The sequence below is a fragment of the Stegostoma tigrinum genome, chromosome 24, assembly GCF_030684315.1.
Source record: "Stegostoma tigrinum isolate sSteTig4 chromosome 24, sSteTig4.hap1, whole genome shotgun sequence".
In the NCBI taxonomy this organism is placed as follows: Eukaryota; Metazoa; Chordata; class Chondrichthyes; order Orectolobiformes; family Stegostomatidae; genus Stegostoma; species Stegostoma tigrinum.
The window spans coordinates 30036193-30058103 of NC_081377.1; the positions used below are offsets into that span (position 1 = coordinate 30036193).

The 21911-nt window shown below is 41.1% G+C and overlaps 1 protein-coding gene across 3 annotated transcripts in view; it reads left to right on the top strand.

Moving 5' to 3' along the window:
* The window catches only part of LOC125465138 (exostosin-1-like), a 246936-nt gene that overhangs the window by 180608 nt on the left and 44417 nt on the right, over window positions 1-21911 (top strand). For all 3 annotated transcript variants that reach the window (XM_048558302.1, XM_048558305.1, XM_048558301.2), the window contains exons 3-4: window positions 4392-4499; window positions 9246-9365. In XM_048558302.1, coding sequence (XP_048414259.1) covers window positions 4392-4499; window positions 9246-9365 — 228 coding nt within the window. The remainder of the gene's footprint in view (window positions 1-4391; window positions 4500-9245; window positions 9366-21911) is intronic.

Sequence of the window (21911 nt, forward strand, 5' to 3'; positions counted from 1 at the left end):
AAAGTGAAACAAATCTCATTATTTTGAAACTTGCCATTCATCGATTGTTTTATAAAGCTTGTGAGCGAGGAAATGGGAATTGTCACTGACTGGGAACTTTTTCTTATGTGGATGCAAAAAAAATTGAGTTCAAAAGGTTCAGTGTAAGAAAGGAACATTAATATTCCCAGCAAATCAATTGCTTAAAAATGACTAGTAAGTTATGATCTGGAATCCTGGCCAAGATTTCTCCCTCACCCAACAATAACAAAAAAAATTACTTGTTAACTTGCCTTATTGTTGTTTTGAAACCTATCTCTCTCAAAGTTGACCTGAGGTTTAACCACCTGATAATGCTGACTAGAGCCTGCATTTTATTGCACGCTACACACTTTGAGATGTTTCTGAGATAGGATGAGACATTTTTTAAAAGCATATTATCGTTTCTTTGCATCAAAAATTGGGAAATGCCCTCCCTCCCTCATTTTCCCCTGCCTCCTAATTTGCACAACATATCAAAAATCAAGCTTAATCATGACTTCTTGATTTACCCCAACGTTTTTTTTTAGCCTTGGTGGTTTTTCACAACCAGTACCTTGACCTTTCTGTTAGGTTTCTCACCAAATGTATACATTATCTTGGACTTGCTTGTTCAGGTGCATGCTCTTGTCACTTGCCACTGTTACAAACTTGTTCATGCCCATTAATGTTTGAAGAGAAATGCAAATACATAATTTTAAGCAGAGAAACTATGCCACAAGACTTCATGTTTTTAAATAAAAGACTTAAAACAGACACTGTTAACTTAGCAGGCCAAGCAGCATCAGAGGAGCAGGTAAGCTGATGTTTCAGGTCGAGATCCTGCTTCAGAACTGGGCTTCTTCATTTCTGAAGAAGGATCTCGAACCGAAACGTCAGCTTTCCTGCTCCTCTGATGCTGCTTGGCCTGCTGTGTTCATCTAGCTCAATACCGTGTTATCTCAGATTCTCCAGCATCGACAGTTCCTACTATCACTGTTAACTTAGCAATACATTCTGAAACATTGGATGTTGTGCACTCAACTTTACGTCTTTCCTCAAGAATTTTCTTACACTTTGTGGCATATTAAAGTTGTTTATTTTTGTCAGAAATACCCAGAAGTATTACACAGTCCGCTGGAAACGACTTTCATTTTCCTCAGTTTCAATTATTCTCACAAATCGAGCCTTCATTTACTACCCTTTGACTCCGGATGCCTTACTTCATTGTTCTAGGTGCCTTCTCAATAACTTTAAACTAATCTGCTAGGTGCTTTTTTTCTGCGACAAGATTTTCTGGGGCAGACCACGATAGTTTTTTTCCACTTGTTTCAAGGTAAACAATTTTCCAGCTTCTGTTCCAAATGAAATTCAAACTGAGATTAAGCTCTTTGCTTCCTATGCAGCAAATGGTGAGATTCCAATGTGTTTTAATCTGTTTTTAATGTCCATCCTATTGACTGTCATTTACAATGGCTATCTTCTGTCTTCCACAAACTGCACACACCAGATCCAAGCTGCACCTAACTCTCAGCAAGCACCCCAATAACCTGAAATCAGTAAACCTCTCTAAGATGTGCCTATCTCCACAAAAATGTAGCATGCTCTAGGGTGTCCTCCCCAAGTTCTTTGGATTAAGTATCCTTCATTTAAAATTCTTTCTTTGATCTGATGTTTTGGCAACCTTCAGGGTTTACCAAAGACTTCCAAACTAATTTAGTTACACCTCCCAAAGTAAAAGCATTTCTTTGGACAATCCTTACACGCTGGCGCCATGTGTCCAGTTCTTCAATAGGAATATGAATAAGACCATAAGGCCATAAGACATAGGAGTGGAAGTAAGGCCATTTGGCCCATCAAATCCACTCCGCCATTTAAATCATGGCTGATGGGCATTTCAACTCCACTTCCCTGCACTCTCCCCGTAGCCCTTGATTCCTTCTGAGATCAAGAATTTGACAATCTCTGCCTTGAAGGAATCCTCCACTGCACTCCGTGGCAATGAATTCCACAGGCCCACCACTCTGTGGCTGAAGAAATGTCGTCTCATTTCAGTTTTAAATTTACCCCCTCTAATGTGCCCATGGGTCCTAGTCTCCCCGCCTAACGGAAACAACTTCCCAGCGTCCACCCCTTCTAAACCATACATTGTAAGTTTCTATTAGATCTCCCCTCAACCTTCTAAACTCTAATGAGTACAATCCAAGGATCCTTAGCCGTTCATCATACGTTAAACCTACCATTCCAGGGATCATCCGTGTGAATCTCCGCTGGACCCGCTCTAGGGCTAGTATGTCCTTCCTGAGGTGTGGGGCCCAAAATTGGACACAGTATTCTAAATTCAGCCTAACTAGAGATTTATAAAGCCTCAGAAGCACATTGCTGCTTTTATATTCCAACCCTCTTGAGATAAACGACAACATTACAATTGCTTTCTTAATTACGGACTCTACCTGCAAGTTAACCTTTAGAGAATCCTGGACCAACACTCCCAGATCCCTTTGTACTTCTGCTTTGCGAATTTTCTCACCATTTAGAAAATAGTCCATGCCTGTATTCTTTTTTCCAAAGTGCAAAACCTGACATTTACTCACATTGAATTTCATCAGCCATTTCCTGGACCACTCTCTTAAAGTGTCTAAATCTTTCTGCAGCTTCCCCACCTCCTCAGTACTAGCCTGTCCACCTATCTTTGTATCATTGGCAAACTTTGCCAGAATGCCCCCCGTCCCTTCATCCAGATTATTAATGTATAAGGTGAACAGCTGCTGCCCCAACACTGAACCCTGCGGGACACCACTCGTCACCGGTTGCCATTCTGAAAAAGAGCCTTTTATCCCAACTCTCTGCCTTCTGTCAGACAGCCAACCAGACTAGGCCACCTAGTCTTTGTGATGATTTTACCTTTCCAGCTCTAAACCTTCGAAATCAACATAGTCTGAATCTTTTAAGTGTGATAGGCTTCAAGCTGGTTTCATTGTATTTTGTTCCAGGGTTACTTTTACCAGTTTCTCAACAGTACCTGCGTTCTCTATAGATAAATCTTCAGTTCGTAAAACTTGAAGTTAAATTCTAGGGCACATGAACCGTGAACAAGATCTCTGAAACACCATGAGTTGGCAGGTGTCTGACAGCAGCTCAGTTTGAGTTGACAATCATCCAGGATTGGCATGGGGATTTCAGAAATGAAGGTTTAATCTCTTGGATGCTGCTGCAAAATTACGCAGGCCAAATTTTCACAGGAACATCAAACAATTTGTGAACCTTTTTAATTTTCTATGAATACATCTGTTTATTAGCTGTACAAATATTGGAGCTTAGGTTGCAAGGCTGTGAAAATGACTGTCAAGAATCATACAATCCAATAATGAGGGGTCTCTTTGCGTCCAGTTGGCTGTGGGACAATGTGAGGGCGTGTGTCCAGTGACCAATGGCAGTGAATGTGAGGGTGGGGTGTTTAGAGGCAAGGGCTCAAGGAAGACACACCAGCAGTGCTGTCAACCATGAGCTCAGTGGATGACTGTTTTTCTTCCTTTGCGGTCACTTTTGTGCTACAATTACTTTGCAATTTACAGTCTATTTCTTTAAAATCAGGCTGGAATTTTCAGGCATTTTACTGAAGGGGCAGTCACATACGGTGGGTGATTGGCTAGCGACTTTCCTGCACCCTCCCCCCACCCCTCCAAAATGACAAGGTCACCACTAAATGTTATTTGAGTAGTTGCCTAAACCAGCAACCCACCCACTATTATAAAAACATATAAGTAACTGGCCAGTTGTGCTTTTAACAGGCCAATGAGCCTGAATGACATGCACACATCCCTGTTACTATGTGAACTAAAACCACCTTGAAGATAAGGGCAATTGGCTGTCCAATTTGGATAAGTGTCCAATGCTAAGGGTCTGCTTTTAAAAGGGGTTGGAGAAAGTCGCATTGATTTTACAGGTGATCTAGGATCATCCCATCATAGCATCAATTGATAAATGCATTGCCTAGTATGAGAGGCCAGATTCTAGTCCCTGCTAAGTTGACTGATCTTAACCAAGATGCAACAATTGGTCCCAGCACCCTTTTAAGCAGGGAAGGGAGGCTGAAATAAATAGTTTCCATTCCCAATGTCTCTACCATAACCTACTACTAGGAATTGAATATGTGTGAAGGTTTAATGAGATTGAGATTGTTTGCAGTGCCATTTTGATGGCATGCTACATTGATATCACTGTCTAGAGTGGCAGCTGAAATACCAGAGGGCAATTGTACTTGTGTAAATTTGTCGCAACACAAGTAACAACTCCAGAGAGTGCTTAAAACAGAATGCTTAAAATTCATTATAACCTGTGTCAAACAACATTAAGTTCTCGAATTAAGTGTGTTTTATTTTGCTTCATCCTAGGCTGCTTGTATCCCAGTTCTGCTCAGTAATGGCTGGGAATTACCCTTCTCCGAGGTTATTGACTGGAGCAAGGCTGTGGTGGTGGGTGACGAGAGGCTCCTACTCCAGGTAAGGCAATTACAAAACGGACTCAGCAATAAAATTCATGTAGACGTAGCTCCCAACTCCATACTTGTACCCAATCTGCATCTTAGGAATAATGTTGAACAAAAATTCATTTCAGTGTTTCAGTTTTGAGTCAGCCTGGCCATGTGAGTCACCTACATTGCTTTTTCCATGATGCAAGTAAAAAGAGAAGTATAGTTGTGATGGGTGATTTCAACCAGCATATCAGCAGGACCAATCACATGGGCAAGGGTAACATGGAAGAGGAATTTGCAGATTGCATCAGATTTGTTTCTTTGAGCAGTACATTGCACAGTCTGAGAACAGGCTATTTTACATCTAGCAATGTATAATGAGGCAAGATTAATAAGAGATCTCATGGTTTAGGATCCATCAAAGAGGTAGCTTTCACAGAATGGTAGAATTTCAAGTTCAGTTTGAGTGGGAGCAACCTGGCTGTCAAACCTCCACTTCAATAAGGGCAATTACAGAAAAATGAAGAAAGAGTCGTCGAAAGTGGGCTGGGAAAATAGGTTAAGGGAAAGGCCAATAGATGCACAATGTTAGACATTTAAGCAGATATTTCATAATCCTCAGCAAAAATTATTCCAGTCAGAAAGGATTTGATAAAAAGGATGAACCAATCGCAGTTAACAAAGGCAGTCAAGGAGAGTATCCAGTCGAAAACTAAGGCATACAAAATGGCTAAAGCTAATGGTAGGACAGAGGATTGGGAATTTTTTTAGGAACCTGCAACAGATGACTAAAAAGCTAATAAAGAGGGAGAAAATTGATTATGAGAGTAAATTGGCAAGAAACTTTTTTTAAAAAGCAAGAATTTTTACAGGTATTGAAAAGAAAGGGAGTAGCTGAATAGAATGTGGGATCCTTAGAGGATGGGACTGGGGAATTCATAACTGGGAAATGACTGATCATTTAAACGAGTATATTGCATGAATCTTCGTGGTGGGGGACACCATAAACATCCCAAAGATAACAGATTAGGAAGGTGCTAATAGGAGGAAAGGTTTTGAAGCAGTATCTATTACATGAGACAAAGTATTTGACAAGCGAATGGGCCTGAAGGCAGAGAAATCACCAGAACCTGATCAATCCAAAGGTTTTACAGGAAGTCATTGCAGAATTAGTGGAGGCATTTGTGGAAATTCCTGAAATCACTGGATTCCAGGAGCATTCTAGCAAATTAGAAAGCTGCTGGTATGATGACCCATTTGAGGAAAGGAGACAGAAAGCCGGAGTCTGTAGGCCAGTTGTGTGCATTGACTGCAGCAGTTCAAGAAGTCAACTTGTCACCACCTTCTCAAGGGCATTGAGGACCAGGCAATAAGTGCTGGCCAGCCTGTAATGCCTACATCCCATGAGTGAATAAAAAAAATGTTGTCCTGACATCCATTATTGGCAAAATGCTAGAGTCCATTATTAAGGAAGAAATAGCAGGACAATTATTAAAGCATAATGCAGTCAAACAGCATAAGCATGGTTTGGTGAAATGGAATCATGTTTGCCAAATTTGCTACAGCTCTTTGAGGCTATAACATGCAGAGATGATAATAGGGAACTGGTAGATATGGTGTACGTGGATTTGTAGAATGCATTTGATAAGGTGCCACTTAAAGGGTTATTACACATTATGAGAATTTATAGTATTGGGTGGTGATATATTAGCATGGATTAAGGATCAGTTAATATAGACTGCACAGAATCAGGATTAAATGATCTTTTTCAGATGTAACAAGTGGAGTGCCACAAGGATTGGTCCCTTGGCTTCAATTATCTACAGCCCATATTAATGACTTGGAGAACGTAAAGAGGGCAAAGTATCCGAGTTTATCGATGATATAAAAATAGATGGGAGGTTATGTGATGAGGACATAAAAAGTTTGTAAGGGGATATTGGTAGGTCAAGTGAGAAGGCAAAAACCTGGAAGTTGGAAGTTATTGTTGGAAAGTGTGAAGTCATGTACTTCAACAAGAAGAAACAAATGATAGACTATTATTTAAATGGAGATGGGCACCACAAAAGTGCATGACAGAAGGATCTGTGTGTTCTTGTGCATGAAAGATAAAATCTTAGCATGTAGTTGCATCAAAGAATTAAAAAAGCAAATTAAATTTTGGGCTTATTGCTGGGGAGTTGACGTTTACAGATAGGACAGTCTTGTTACAACTGCACAGGGTATTAGTGAGGTCATACCTCAAGTACACTGTACAGTTTGGTCTCCTGCATTTAAGAAAGGATATACCAACATTAGAGGCAGTTCAGATGAAATTAATTGTGCTGATTCCTTAGATTAAGGGATTCCCTTATCAAGAACAGCTGAACAGGTTTGGCTTTTTGTTCATCGGAGTTTGCAAGAGTATGAGGTGATGTTATCGGTTCATACAAGATTCTGAAGGGCCTTGACAAGATAGATGCTGAGAAAAAGATTTTCACTAGTGAGGGAATCTTGAAGCATGAGACAGAGTTACAGAATACGGGGACAACCATTTAAAACTGAGATGCAAAGAAATTTCTTCTAAGGGTAGTGAATGTCTGGATTTCTCTACCCCAGAAAGTTGCAAGGGCTAGATTATTTAATGTACTTAGAATCATAGAATTTGTACAATATAGAAAGAGGCCATTCAGCCCCATTGAATCCACACTGACTCTCTGAAGAGCATCCCACCCAGACTCCTACCCTCTCCTAACACCGTATTTACCACGGCTAATCCACCTAGCGTAATCATTCCTGGACACTTTCAGCAGTTTAGTCTGGCTAATCCACCTACCCTGCAAATTTCTTTTACTGTTGAGGAAATCAGAGCACCTGGCAGAAACCCATGCAAACTCCACAGTTGTCTGAGGTTGTAATCGAACATAGACCCCTGGCGCAGTGAGTCAGCAGAGATAACCGCTGAGCCGCCGTGCCACCAATGCCCTTTAAAGTGAAGGTAAGATAGGCTTTTGAAATATTAGGGAGTTGAGGCTTATGAGTACCTGTTGCAAAAGAGGTGTTGAGGCCAGGAGCAGACCAGCCATAACCTTATTGGATGCTGGGGCTGAATGGCCTCCTTCTGCTCCTCTTAAGAATATTCTTATGTTCTGTTCTTGCATCACACTTGCTCATTTCTCACCATGTCCCTAGTTGTTCAGGTTTTCACCTAGTAAAGTATGTTTGAAATACTGTGTGTTCTTGGCTCCTACATTTTGTTCCAGTCAGCACCTCTTCATAAATGAAAGGACACCTTTCCTGTACCAAGGAACTGAAGATAGACGAGTTAATAAAAGGAGGCCTATTGGGTTGAATCATTCAGTCAGCCTCAGTATCCTCAATTTCACAGAACAGTACACACATTCTTTATTCAGTCACACACTCTGACAGTTTGAACATTACCATCCTTGTTTATTGTTATTGATTTAATCCAGTTATTATCAGTTAAAGTACTGTTCTTTGTTGCTTCCCCTTTGCTCACGGATTTCTCCCCCACCTTTCCAAAGCCAACAACTTGAGCCTGTCCAAATTATCCATTCTTCATATTTTCAGTGCAGACGGACTGTCTGATTAAAGGTCCCAAGTGTCATCCTCTTCTCTCCTCCAACATTCACATGTCTTCCAGGAGGAGACACTTGAGCAATCAGGAGTAGAAATCCTGCCAATTTTCCCTTCTCTTGAATGATGACAATAAAGTCAGTTGAACTGTCTACATCAGTACTTGAGCTGAGGTTAGCTAACATAACACAAGCTAAGGAACAACCCTGAGATCTTCTTTGTACTTCTGTTCCAATTTGTGTATAAGCTCCACCTTTTAATGGTGTTAGCTATGGCTCACTAGGTAGTACATTTGCTTCAGAGGTAGAAGACTATGACTTCAAGTCCCAGTGCACAGAAATTACATTAGTTACCATTCCCAATGCAGGAGATAGTAGGGGCGCCTTTTCAAAAAAAATTACATCCTTCAGGTGAAACCTTGGACAGAAGGTGGTAACCTAAATGGGGTATCATCTCAGTAGAAGACAGCTTTCTGTCGCAAGCTGAAGCTTTTTCACGGATCGTATAGAGATTTTTATAGTTAATAATTGGCACATTTAGGATGAATTTAATTGAATGTACTTTAACCAAATTTTGCTTATTTGGTACTTGCCAGGAATTGCCCATTTTTTGTATGTCAGAAGGCTGCAAGTGCGCTAATTGTTATGTTTACTTAAGGGGGCTAGACAGATTTTTGGTCCATTAGAATTAAGGCAAATAGTTGGATTCAGCTTGTCACTGTGGCAAAAAGTGATGGTTATTAGAATCTCTACAGTGTGGAAAGAGGCCATTTGGCCCATCAAGACTGCATCAACCCTCTGATAAGCATCGCATCCAGACTCAACCCCCTCCCTATCCTCGTAATCCTACATTTCCCACTTAGCCTGCACACCCCTCAAAACTATAGGGCAATTTAGCCTGGCCAGTCCCTCTAATCTGCACATCTGTGTACTGCAGGCAAAAACTCACACAGACACAGAGTGAAGCAAGCTCCACTCAGACCGTCATCCGAGGCTGAAATCAAACCCATGTCTCTGGCACTGTAAGGCAGCAGTGCTGACCAATATACCATCATGCCACCCTACATGGGTGTCTAACCTTTACTTGGGGGGCCTACCTGTAAAAAAAAATGGTAGGAGGTGAATGTTTTTTGAAACAGTCTCTGAGCAGTACTTGATTTTAGAAGTTGAAATAAAGCTTCTCCCATTTTACTTTATAGGTTCCCTCAACAGTCAGGTCCATTGATAATGACAAAATCCTGGCATTCCGACAACACACCCAATTTTTGTGGGATGCATATTTTTCTTCTGTAGAAAAGATTGTATCGACCACATTGGAGGTAAGTGAGACAACTTTAGTTACTGATTTTTCTTCAAACAATCCTTCTTTGTCCTTGGAAAAAGTTTTGTGCATAATATTGTTTTTGTCAGCCTTGGCTCAGTTGACAGATTAGGAACTGGGTGTCGGTGCCTCTGTGTCAAGTCAATGCTAGTGAGCAGTAATGTCCCAACACATACCACCATAGCTTCACCCACTTGTGTTGAATACCCAAATTACTTGCCAATGCCGGCAAAGGGCAATAAGTAACTCCTCCATGTCTCTATCCTCTTAATGTTTTGATGAGTGTTTTGTTATAATAAAGGAACTTGACATTGACTAAAGTCTGAAACTTAAATGTATATTAATTGGCTTTTTGGCCCTGGTTCTAGTATTAAATGTGCTGAGGCTTTCATTACAAGCATAACAGTGGTTTCCTGTAATTGTCAAACTGAGAAGAGGTTGGACGTTTGACAACAGAGCAAAGGTTGAAGATTGGCAGACTGACCTTTGTTAAGAGCACTTGGTTCATTCAGCTTGGTTACTCTGCCGTACACTCAAGATCCATTTATCAGAAATAAACAAGAGAATCAAATTTCCAAGGCTGTTTTCCAGCAAATACAGAATTTGAGAGAGAACAATGAATCTGTAACTCAAGAAATGGATTTGCACTGTAAGATTACAGCTACTCGCTCAACTTTTATTGGATAAAAGTCATTATATTGAACACCATACTTGTGTGACACATAATATTTTGCTCAGTCAGAGTATTAGGACTAGGGGCAGGAGCAAGCTAAATGGTCCCTCAAGCTGCCAGAGGAGCACAGAGTCAACAGCAAGGTCAGGGAGGTGGCTGTCAGTATGCTTTCCCTTTCTCAGTGCTGGCTTGCTAAATCAGGCAGAGAGTGAGACTTTGACAGATTCCCTCCCAAGAGAAGACAAATAGTCCATCATAATTAATTTCTCATGTGATGCATGTGGCAGAGCCTTCCTGCAGCTGGTTTAGTACCAGCAGTTTTGGGCACAAGGCCTTTGGTGGTCATAAGTTGTCCACTCAAGCATCTCAGTTGGTGACAGGGCAGGCACATTGGTCAGGCACTTTCTCAATCTGCAGCTGCAATGGTCACCCCACCGCAACCCCAACATGATTAAATGCTGTCCTTGCCTTCAGACGTGTCACTAGAGAAAGCAGAAGATTCCGCCCTATGTTACCTGAATGGTAATCCAAAAGCCAGGTCTAATCCTTGTGAGAATGGAAGTTCAGATTTCACCACGGCAGTTTCAACATTTCAAATTTCATTTTAAAAACTCTGAAGTACAACGCTGGCATCAGTCAATTGTGAGTGATGAAGTTGCCACAATGTTATAAAACCTATGTTGTGTATCCTTTAGGAGAGGGAAACTTGCTGTCATTCCCTTGTGTGACCTGTGTTTCACTCTCTTCCAACGCTGACATGTTAGTTCTTAATTGCCGACAAAGATTGCCTTCAAACTTGCTCTGTATTGTTCTGATGATGGGTCACTGTACATAGATTGTTAGCTGTTTTTGTCTCTCCAGATGCTGCTAGACCTGAGTGTCTCCAGCACTTTCTGTTTCAGATTTCCAACATCCACAGTTCTTTGTTTTTATTTTATGCTCAGTATTGTTCCTGCTCTAGCTGTGTGACCAAGTTTGGACAACAAATGCCAACATTACTTTCTATGTCCATTTTGTGAGTATGAATAAACGAAGGAAAGTATCCACCCCCTTCCCAAGAGCATAGGAATCTGCACTAAATTATTAGCCCTCAATCTCTTGAAGTTGCCATTAACTGTGGCAGATATGCTTCCCATATGTATGCATGAGTACAAAGGAATATTCCATCCAGAGCATCATGTACTTCAAGGTATGTTATCCCAGGATATTTTCCACTGACTGTATTGTTAGGCCTGTTGGTTTATGACTATTAAATAAAAATTATGGAATCTTAAGCAAAGAATCTTAAGAGACAGGGCTTTTTGCCTATCTGGTCAGCTGGCCACTGTTTGTTTCATCATATTAGCCTCCTTCCTCCCTACTTCCTCCAAGCCTGGCAGTGTAGCCATCAATTTTTCTCCCTTAATATATTTATTTAGCTTCTCTTTAATTACATCTTTACTAGTTGCCTTAATTGCTGTACATTGCAATGACTTCTGCATTGTGACCACTTAGTTTCACCTGAATCTCCTAATCATATTATCTTCTTTCTCTTACTTTGTCATGTGATTGCTGATGATGCTTTTTGACTCCAAGGTCGTCTTGATGTGTAAATTTGTACATAATGTGTTGACTGATAAGAAAAGATGTAATGTATGGTGTAATTGAGAATATATCATGACACTGATATAGGTCAGGCATGGTGAAGAAATAGTGAGCTACTTTGTCACTTCTATCTGACATGGAAACAACAAAATAAATATTTTTGTTGTGTGAGCTGTTCTACAGGTGTCTGCTTGGTGTGGGATATTACCAGTAAACCAGATAAACGCTCAGACAGTTCTTCTCTAATTAAATATTAAGAAGACTAGGGTGTTTCTGACCACATCAAAAATCCTCTTCTCTAGTTGCCACAGCCTATGCCCAAAGCTGAACCAGCTTTTTCACGAGCATAAACAGAAATTGCTCTGCTCAGGGAAACTTACATGTAATTGTTGTGAAAAAAGCTGAATAAAAACCCAAAAGAACTGCAGGTGCTGGAAATCAGAAACAAAAACACAGAAATTGCAGGAAAAGCTCAGCAGGCCTGGCAGCAGCTGTGGAGAGAAATCAGCATTGACATTTCAGTTGCAGGGATCTTTCCTCAGAAATGGTCAGTTCTGAGGAGGGGTCACTGGATCCGAAACGTTAACTCTAATTTCACTCCACAGATGCCGCCAGACCCACTGAACTTCTCCAATTTTGGTTTTTTTGTTTGATTTCCAATTCTGAATTCATTGTTCACAATGATTATGTTTATTTCTCTTTAACACACAGCTATGACACATCAATTGAAATGAATTAACTAGATCAATATGAAGGAGCTAATTCCAGGGTTTTCCTGGGTGAAAGAGGCATTTCATTACCTACTCACCCCAAGAAAAATCCCCAAAACATGTCAAACACAAATAATAAGTGAGATTCCAAGCTAATAAAATGTGAGGCTGGACGAACACAGCAGGCCAAGCAGCATCTCAGGAGCACAAAAGCTGACGTTTCGGGCCTAGACCCTTCATCAGAGAGGGGGATGGGGGGAGGGAACTGGAATAAATAGGGAGAGAGGGGGAGGCGGACCGAAGATGGAGAGTAAAGAAGATAGGTGGAGAGAGTGTAGGTGGGGAGGTAGGGAGGGAATAGGTCAGTCCAGGGAAGACAGACAGGTCAAGGAGGTGGGATGAGGTTAGTAGCTAACGGGGGGACCTGTCCGTCTTCCCCGGACTGACCTATCCCCTCCCTACCTCCCCACCTACACTCTCTCCACCTATCTTCTTTACTCTCCATCCTCGGTCCGCCTCCCCCTCTCTCCCTATTTATTCCAGTTCCCTCTCCCCATCCCCCTCTCTGATGAAGGGTCTAGGCCCGAAACGTCAGCTTTTGTGCTCCTGAGATGCTGCTTGGCCTGCTGTGTTCGTCCAGCCTCACATTTTATTAGCTTGGAATCTCCAGCATCTGCAGTCCCCATTATCTCTAATAAGTGAGATTGTTGACTTGCTTACCGAGCTGGCTTGTTTTTTCACAGACGTTTCATCACCATGCTAGGTGATGTCATCAGTGGAGCCTCCGATGAAGTGATGTTACTCTAGTCCGTTTGGAATTTATACGGTCTGGTCCGTTATGGTGAGTGTTATCATTTGCGGTTTTGATCTGTCTGGATTTGTATATGGGATCCTATTCTGTGTGTTTGTTCATTGCATTGTGGGTGGAGACGGTAACCATCATAGCCCAAGCCAAACATAGACAGGCACAGGAATTCCTAGAGGCATGTTTCTCCACCCATACTTCAATCAACAAACATATAGAGTTAGATCCAATATACAAACCCACACAGATCCAAACTGGAAATGACAGTACTTGCCAGAACGGACCACACAGTGTAAATTCCAAGTGGAGTAGAATAACATTGCTTTGTTGGAGGCTCCACTGATGATGTCACCTAGGATGCTGATGAAACGTCTGAGCAAAAACAAAACAGCTCGGCGAGTAAGTCACCAACCTCATCCACAGCCCTAGCCACAGATCTTTGACGAAAGTTTAAACAGATAATAAGTTTTTAAAAAAGTTCTTAAATCTTTGGCATGTGAAAGAGAAACCAGAGTCCATGGCTTTTCAGTGGTGGCCTTGTTTCCCCAACAGTGGTGAAATTTGCAGAATTCTGGAGTTCTGTGTTCTTTTTTCCCATCTTGCTTTTTCACTAGGTGTTTCATGTGAGAGAGAAACTGAGGCACAGAGGAACAGAGAAACAGCAAGCCATCCAGCCTGTGTTGATAGGAATCCACTTTACCTTCCCTCTCCGTTCTGCCAAGAAAGCTGCTAAATTATCACTTGTTTGTATATTCTCGATTCTATCCTATTGTCTTTGCAAACTGAGTATTTCACAGGCAACCTTTCCCTTCCCAGTATGAGAACTTGTCGGGTGAGTATAAATTAAGCAGGATGCGGAATTCCTGATTCTGATTTAGTTGTTTGGTCCCTTTCTTTGAATGGGATGGTTATTTCAATGCAAGCGTTTTCTTATATTCCATATGGGTTCCTTGGACTTGCCTCAGTTTATATTCAGGTGGTAGCAGCAGCGATTTTAAGTCATTATTTGCCCCCTTTCAGTTTAGTCCATAAAAGTCATGGAGATTAAAATGAGATGTGTAATTTGATTATTGACAGTTAATGTTTACTGCTTATCATAACAATATCCTCAACATCACCAAGACCATTGACTTCCAGTCCATTACCTCACCTACTGGATAGACCCTCATCTCTCAGCTCAATTATTCCAATATTGTCCTGATTACCCTCTGTCTCTCTGCATAAGGCTCATCTCATCTGAAACACTACTGCTCATATCCTAACTCGCACCAAGTCTCTTCATCACTGATCAACATTGCCATGAGACATGGTGATTTATTGGCATTAAAGTTCCCAAACTTGTTTTAGGATTCCTCAATGGCTTCAACTCTTTTTGTAACCTCTCCTGGCCATAGAGCTCTTCGGACCCCATCTTCAATTTTGTCCTTGTAAATCTCAATTTTCATCATTTCATCATTGTTGGCTGTGCCCTCAGCTACCTTAGCTCAAAGCTCTGGATTTCCTTCTGAAACCACTTCACCTCTCCCATGCTCTCCTCCTCTGAGATGCTCCTTCAAATCTATTGTTTTCAACCAAAGCTATTGTTTGTATACTCGAATAACTTGTTGTGTGGCTTCGGGTCAAATTCTTTTCAATAATGCTCATGCATGGCATCTTGGAAGATTTTACTGTGTTCACATTGCTGTATAAGTTGTTGTTGATTAGTCATCATTGGGAAGACTACACTAGAAAGGGGACATGATCAGGGTGATGCAAGAAGTTGAAAGCCATTCATGATCGTGAGATCTAGCCTGCCTTTTTAATGCAAAACAGTCGGTGCCAAGTCCCAAGTGGCTGGTCCGGATAGTTTCTAATCAACCTGTTCAGAGATGTAGTTACGATCCTTTGGAGCAGCTGGGATGTAAACCTGGATGACCTAGTTCAGAGGTGGAGACACTACTGCTGTGCCACAGGAACCCACAGAGGCTGGTCTAAGATTATCAAATACCACGCCAGTTGAGATGAGATTCAAGGATAGTCTTGAGCAGGGAGATTAGCCAACAGGTAGCACAAACTGCTGTACCGTACCTATTAGCGAAGCAGCTTGGCAGCTAGTAACTTAGTGATAGGAAGTTGTGATTGGTAAGATACAAGGTTAAGGTTTATTGAGATGATCCAACTACTCTGAAGCAACAAACATAGCTAAATAATAGAGGCTTGAGGAAAAGACAAGTATCGAGTTGCGCTTGAAAGTGGAAGAACTTAAAAGTAAATGGGATAGAGTCTGCCGTCATATTGATTGTTTCTGGGCTGTGGAAGTAGAGTGAGGGGACAGGGTAGGATGGATTATATTTAACCTTTGAATGGTCCATATTGGCATAGAATGTGCATGGGAGATTTGGTTGTCAAAATGGATCCAAGCCAGCTAATCAGACAGAACCAAGGAATCTTTGTGAATAGACTTTATTAACTACTCCGTCTTACCTTTTTTCATGAAGACACCTTTTGTGAATAGGGTTCCTTTCCTCCCATTTTCTCTTTTTCTTTTCACAGCCAGGAAAACACCCATGAGACCAATTGAACATTTGCAAGCAAAGCCTGTTAAGGGCAATTCTAACATAAGAGTGAGTGGCATGGGGATAGGGAGAGAGCAGTGGGACTAAATGGAATTGGAAGAGGAAATAATAGACTGTAATCTCCGCAGAGCGCGTTTCTCTCTAAAGGAATCAAGAGTATTGATGGACACTGCGTGCTCCTTGTCCAAAGACAGTAAGGTACTACTTAGTCTTCCGTCTACTTTTCTCACACCAGCACCACCCATTCCCCTTTTATTTTTTAGTTATTATTTAACGTATTTTCCTAATGAAACTGTTGAGCGATGTCACGACACACCTCTGGAGCATTTGAGACTTGAACCTGAGCCCTTCTGAACTGTGGTAGAGATGCTACCACTGTACCACTAGAGGGCCCTATTCCTCCCTTAATTGATTATTTAAGATAGTTATAACCTAATCACTTTTTGTTAGCTACTTGCTATATTAACATTGGTGAGCTAAATAATGTTTCCAGTTTGCAGTTTTAATATTCTTTGGGTATCATAATTTACTATTTGTTTTTCAAGGACCTTGAAGTGACAGTGATTGGGGGAAGAAATTATGTTAGTCACTGAGAAAACAGTTCCTCTACACAAAAATAATATGCTGTATAACTAGGGCCTGAGAAAGCGCTTAATTCATTAGTGTTGCATAATCCCATCACATATTTCTGAGGAAGATGCAGTAAATTAACCTAGAGCTTGGAGCAAAATAATGGAGATAGATTGCATAATTGGTAATGTAACGTGACATCAGGAGATAGAACATGATATTTGTCATCAGATTGCACTTTAGATGCATTGCAGCATAGTCTGAGGAAGGTAGCCTGATCTTTTTCTATTTAACATTTGGTACCTCAGAAAAGAAAATGGAAAATACAGGCCTTTCTAAAATCACATGTTTGAAATAGATATATGTATCTAGCATATTGAAAAGGAAAATCTCTTGGGGTAATTTTAAGTCATAAATGTGAAGCTGATGAGCCAGAGAAACAGTTGAGATGTCATTATCTGTCTCAAAACCCTAATCTGGTGGACTGGGGTTGGTCAGATAAAGAAAATGAGCCACTTATTCTCATGCTGTACATGGATCAATTACCACAGTTCCCCCAGTTGACTACACGTCCTCAGACCCTACTTCATCTAAGGATTCCATTCCATTCCAACTGTTTCCCTGACTCTGTCACATCCGTTCATATGAGGACCCCTTCACCAAGCTGCCTCCAATGTGACTGTCCTTTTCCTCCATCAAGGATTCTCCCCTGCTGTAATTGACAGGGCAGTGTCTGACCCATCTCTAACACTTCTGCCCTCACCCTTCCACTCCTTCCCAGAACAACAATAGAGTTCTATTTGCTGTTACTTTCCACTCCACTAGTCTTCACATTCAAAGGATCATCCTTTGCCATTTGTGCCACCTCCAGCAGGGTGCCACCACCAAATACATGTTCCTCCCCACCCCCTGCCAGCCTTACGCAGGAACCATTCCCTCTGTGATGCCCTAGCCTTCTACTCCATCGCTTCTAATTCACCCTCACTCCATCATGGCACCTTGCTGTGTAATTGCAGAAAGTGGAACATTTGCCCATCACTTCCTCCCTGTCCAAGGCCGCAAACACACCTTCAGGTGAAGCAGTGTTTTGCTTGTACTTCTTTCAATTACATTTACTGCTCACATTAGCTATCTCCTATATTTTAGCAAAACAAAACGTAGATTGAGTGACCGTTTTATGGGACATTTCTGTTTGTAGGAATGACCCCAGCCCCCCAGTTGCTTGCAATTTCAATAAGCCTACTTGCTCTCATGGTTACATTTCTGACCTGGACCTGCTGCAATGTTCCAATTAAGTACAAGGTAAGAACAAGCAGCAATCCCAATTTTAGGTGCACTGCAGTCTTGAGATCTCAACATTGAATTCAATTTCTTCAAAAATGAACAATTTTATATACCCTTTCCATTTTTCTTATTTTCTCCTCTTCTGCCATGCCTTTCCCTATAACTGTGTAGTGTTTGTACCTTATTTATTTTGCACTAAGTAGCACGGATTATTTCTTTTCCTTTTGCACCTTAATTTATACTGTTTTTACATCTCTTTTTCTCTTTCCCCACTATTAATAACCCCTTTGTCTTGTCTCATGGGCCTCTCTACCATCTGCCCTCTTGCTCCTCCTCTGCCTGTGCCAAAAGTATATAAGCTATTTTCTAACACCTTTCAGTTCTGAAGAAGTCATACAAGACTCAAATGTTAATTCTGTTTCTCTCTCCATGGATGCATCCAGACCCATTGAATTTCTCCAGCATTCTCTGTGTTTGGTTTAGTTAATTTTGCTGTGCACCCTTTGAAGGGAGGTGATGAACTGACCTTAGAACAGGATTGACATGGAGTCACTGAATTAAAAATGTGATGATGAAACTCAATGCTGTATAAGTGAAAGAAAACCTGGTGACCGTACCCGCTCTAGTCCCCCTTATCCTATCCCTGGACCCTGCATTGCTCATGGCTATTCCATCCAACCTGCACACCTTTGAACTGTGAGAGGAAATCAGAGCTTCTGGAAGAAACCAATGCTGACTTGGGGAGAAAGAGCAAACGCCGCTCAGACAGTCACCTGAGGGTGGATTCGAATCTGGGTCCCTGGTGAGTGAGGCAGCAGTGCTAACCACTGAGCTGCCGTGCCGCTTTTGGGACAACCACAAATGGGCAGCAGATATCTGGTGTGGGACAGAAATCTGTAACCTGCGATTAATTAAATGAAACACTTGGAGAATGGAATTGAAAATATTATGCCTACTCTCCTTGCAGCACCCTCTCAGCACGGCTGTTACTCTCCAGACTGCAATACCAATTGCGCTCACAATTTAAGCCTATTAAGGAAACTAATTGAATTCCTGAAATATAAGTGCTTTTCTGCCTGCCTTCTCTTAGTTCTATGGTGGGATATGCCTTCACCAAAAACTAAAGCAAAGCAATTGGGCATTTATTGGACAGTGGGATTAACTTGTCAACTCTTTGAAATTATTGGCACAGACATGATCAGGTGACTACTATCTCTCTCTTCTCTCCCCTACTCCCCACCCAAAAATACAGAAACCCGAGCAGTAGTTGAGATTTGAGACGATCAAATCTGATAGAGATGTTAGACAGCTGGGTAAAGTGCTTCAGTGACAGAAGAGATGCTGTTCCTTTGAACTTTATTGGAATAGGATAGGAGACTGAGGTCACACTGGAATGTAGCATTAAAGAGCCATTGCTCCAGCCATTCTGCTCAACCTCAACCGGTTGGTCATGCTTCATGCATAAGTATCAGTAAGCTATTTGACCACAGGATGCAATGCTGCTCCTGAACACTCATATCCACCCTGAAAAGTGTATGTGTCTACTGAGTCAAGGACAGCTCTCAGCTCTTTCAACTGTTTTTTTTGTATTCCTTCCTCGGTGAATAAATGTTTGTTAATAAATGCCTATTACTGTTACATGTGCATACACCCACCCATTCAACCAAAGATGTACCCTAATATCTGACACGGGTCCATCTCCACATAAACTCGTTCAACTCCAATAATCACCCACATCGTTTACACAGCCATCTGATGCATGCATACCCCACACACATCCCTAATGTCCTTATACATACATAAACATATGTACCACAGCACTGGAACACATAACATATATACCTAATACCTGCATATACATACGCACATCTCTGCAACACAGTGATGGCAGTGAGAGTTTAATGAAGCATAGCCAAATTAGGAGGGAGGGGAAAGATCACTGAAAACAGTGGCTTTTCTGCAAAGAAACCTGACTCCCTGAGTTGATCAATGGTCAATTAATCAATTAGTTATTGCACTTGCCACAATACATGCACAATCATTATTCTCAATCTGTGAATTGGTGCTGAATAGCTTTAATTGTAAACTCAATGTACCGTGGAATTGACTGATTATTATGTGCACAGTAAGATTCCGGTTTCTGCCTGGTTGCTCAGCTGATGAAGACACCACTTTGACTAGCTCTCGTCAATGGGATTAATGAAATGTTTAACTAGTGCACTGATTATAGAGTTTAGGAAAAGATGACGATAGTGTTGAAGTTCATTCAGGTCACCTGGTTGCTTTGAGAAACTTGAGATAAAAATAGCAAGTTTTTGGCTTCTGTGCAATGTTTTAACAATTATCCAATTCAGCTACACAGGACTGTGTTTGCACTTATTTCAACTGTGTGCATTTGCCAGATAAAACATTTATATTGCAAAGCAATGGCTTCTGAATTTAAATCTTTTCTATCTAGGCTATCAACCATTAAAACTTCTGCATCAAAATTTTAACGGAATTGTGTGAAAGACAGGTTAATGGATTACAATTAGACGCAAGGGACTTGGGGTGGGAAAGCAAAAAAAATGTGATCTTGAGGTTGTTACTGCAGATATCCAAGAGCAAAGGAAATCCGAGGCGCATAGAGGCCAGAATTGGAGGAGTGCATCTTGGAAGATCGCAAAGATCAATGTTACTCAGAAGGAGTGGCCATACAATGAAGGGACTTACAAACAAGAATGCTGGATCAGGTGCCAGTGTTGGTCTGCAAGCACAGGTGATGGATGAACAATTGGTGTAAGTCAGGCTGTGAACAGGAGCATTATCGATAAGCTCACGTTTTCCAATTCCACAGTAAATGAGGGGTGATTTTGTGCCAGTGGGGCCATGACTTCCAAGAGAGAGTTAGAGCATGTAGAACTTCACAGTTGAGTGAGGGAATGGAGACTTTTGTCACCTCTAATGGAATACCATGGAAATTTAGGCCTCAAGAAAGAGGTGCGTAAATTAAGCCCGAGCACCCAGAACTTATCCCTCATCTTCTCCCACCATCAGGTTCCAACTCAACACATTCTTGGTATGAGGAAGGTCTCTGCTTCCAAATCTCACAGTGTAATGGAAAAGAAAGAGGGAAAGTCAACCAATAAAGGTTTGATGGGACAAACATTAAGCTCACTTGACAGGAAATTTGGGAAACAGGAGAGAATATTAGGCAGTATTACCAGGGTGCAGGAAATACTGGGAGACTCAGATAGCACTACAATAGAGAATAACAAATTAAAAGGTGGAGTCGGAGTAAGGGAGAAAGTAATGAAGTGTAAATTAGGGTTACATAGCGCGTATATGAATGCATGGAGTATGGCTGATAAGATTGAGCAGTTATGAGCACAGTTTGCCATTTGGGATTGAGCCTTTTGGCTCAAAGAAACACAGATCTGGGTGTTTACTATTCCTGGATACAAGGTGTTCAGAAAAACATTGAAAAGGAAAATAAGGAGGGGACCAATGTTTTTAGACTCAGGAAACTATTACAGTACTGGAGATGGAGGGTATTTGAGAGGATTCATGGACAGAATCAGTTTGGCTAAAGCTGAGGAATAAAAAGAGTGAATTATACTGTGTAAATTATATAATCCCAATGAGTGGAAAGGATGTAGAGGAATATTCTAGAAGGAACTTAGTGATGCAAAAATCGTAGAGTAATAATAAGGAATTTTAATTACCTTGTATAGAGACTGGGATACAAGTGGTATAGGGGATAATGAGGTGCAGGCGTTCCTAGATAGATGGCAGAAAGAATTTCCTACTGAATTCTGCATCCAGTTGAATAGGAGAAGACCTGGTTCTTGAGAATGAGGTAGGGCAAATGTCAGTGGGACAATGTTTAGGAGACAGTACATGTTTAACATAAAATTTAGGATGATGGTATAAGTGGCATCGCTCAATCCAGAAAAAGAATACTTGATTGGTGGAGAGATGATTTCAATGGGCAAGAGGTGGCACGAGAGACTGGAGCTAAAGGTTGGCAGGAAAACCAGCGGAGCAATGGCTGTCTTCACAAGAGATGATTTGGGCACAGACAAGGTGTATTCCCTCAAAAGAATGGTAAGGTAAACTGGATAACAAAGAATATAGGAAGAAGTTAAAGAAGAAAAAGTATGCTTGGTAATAAATATAATTGAGGACCGTGTTGACTACAGAAGGTTTAGAATGAAGCTGGAAAATAAATTAGAGAAGCAAAGAGGGATTATGAAAAAATTACATTTGTACAGTCATAATTATTAACTAATCAAGCAGAGTCAGCATGGCTTCATGAAAGGGGAATCATACCTGACTAATTTAAAGAAGTTTTTCGAGATAGTCTAACCCAGATTGGATGGAG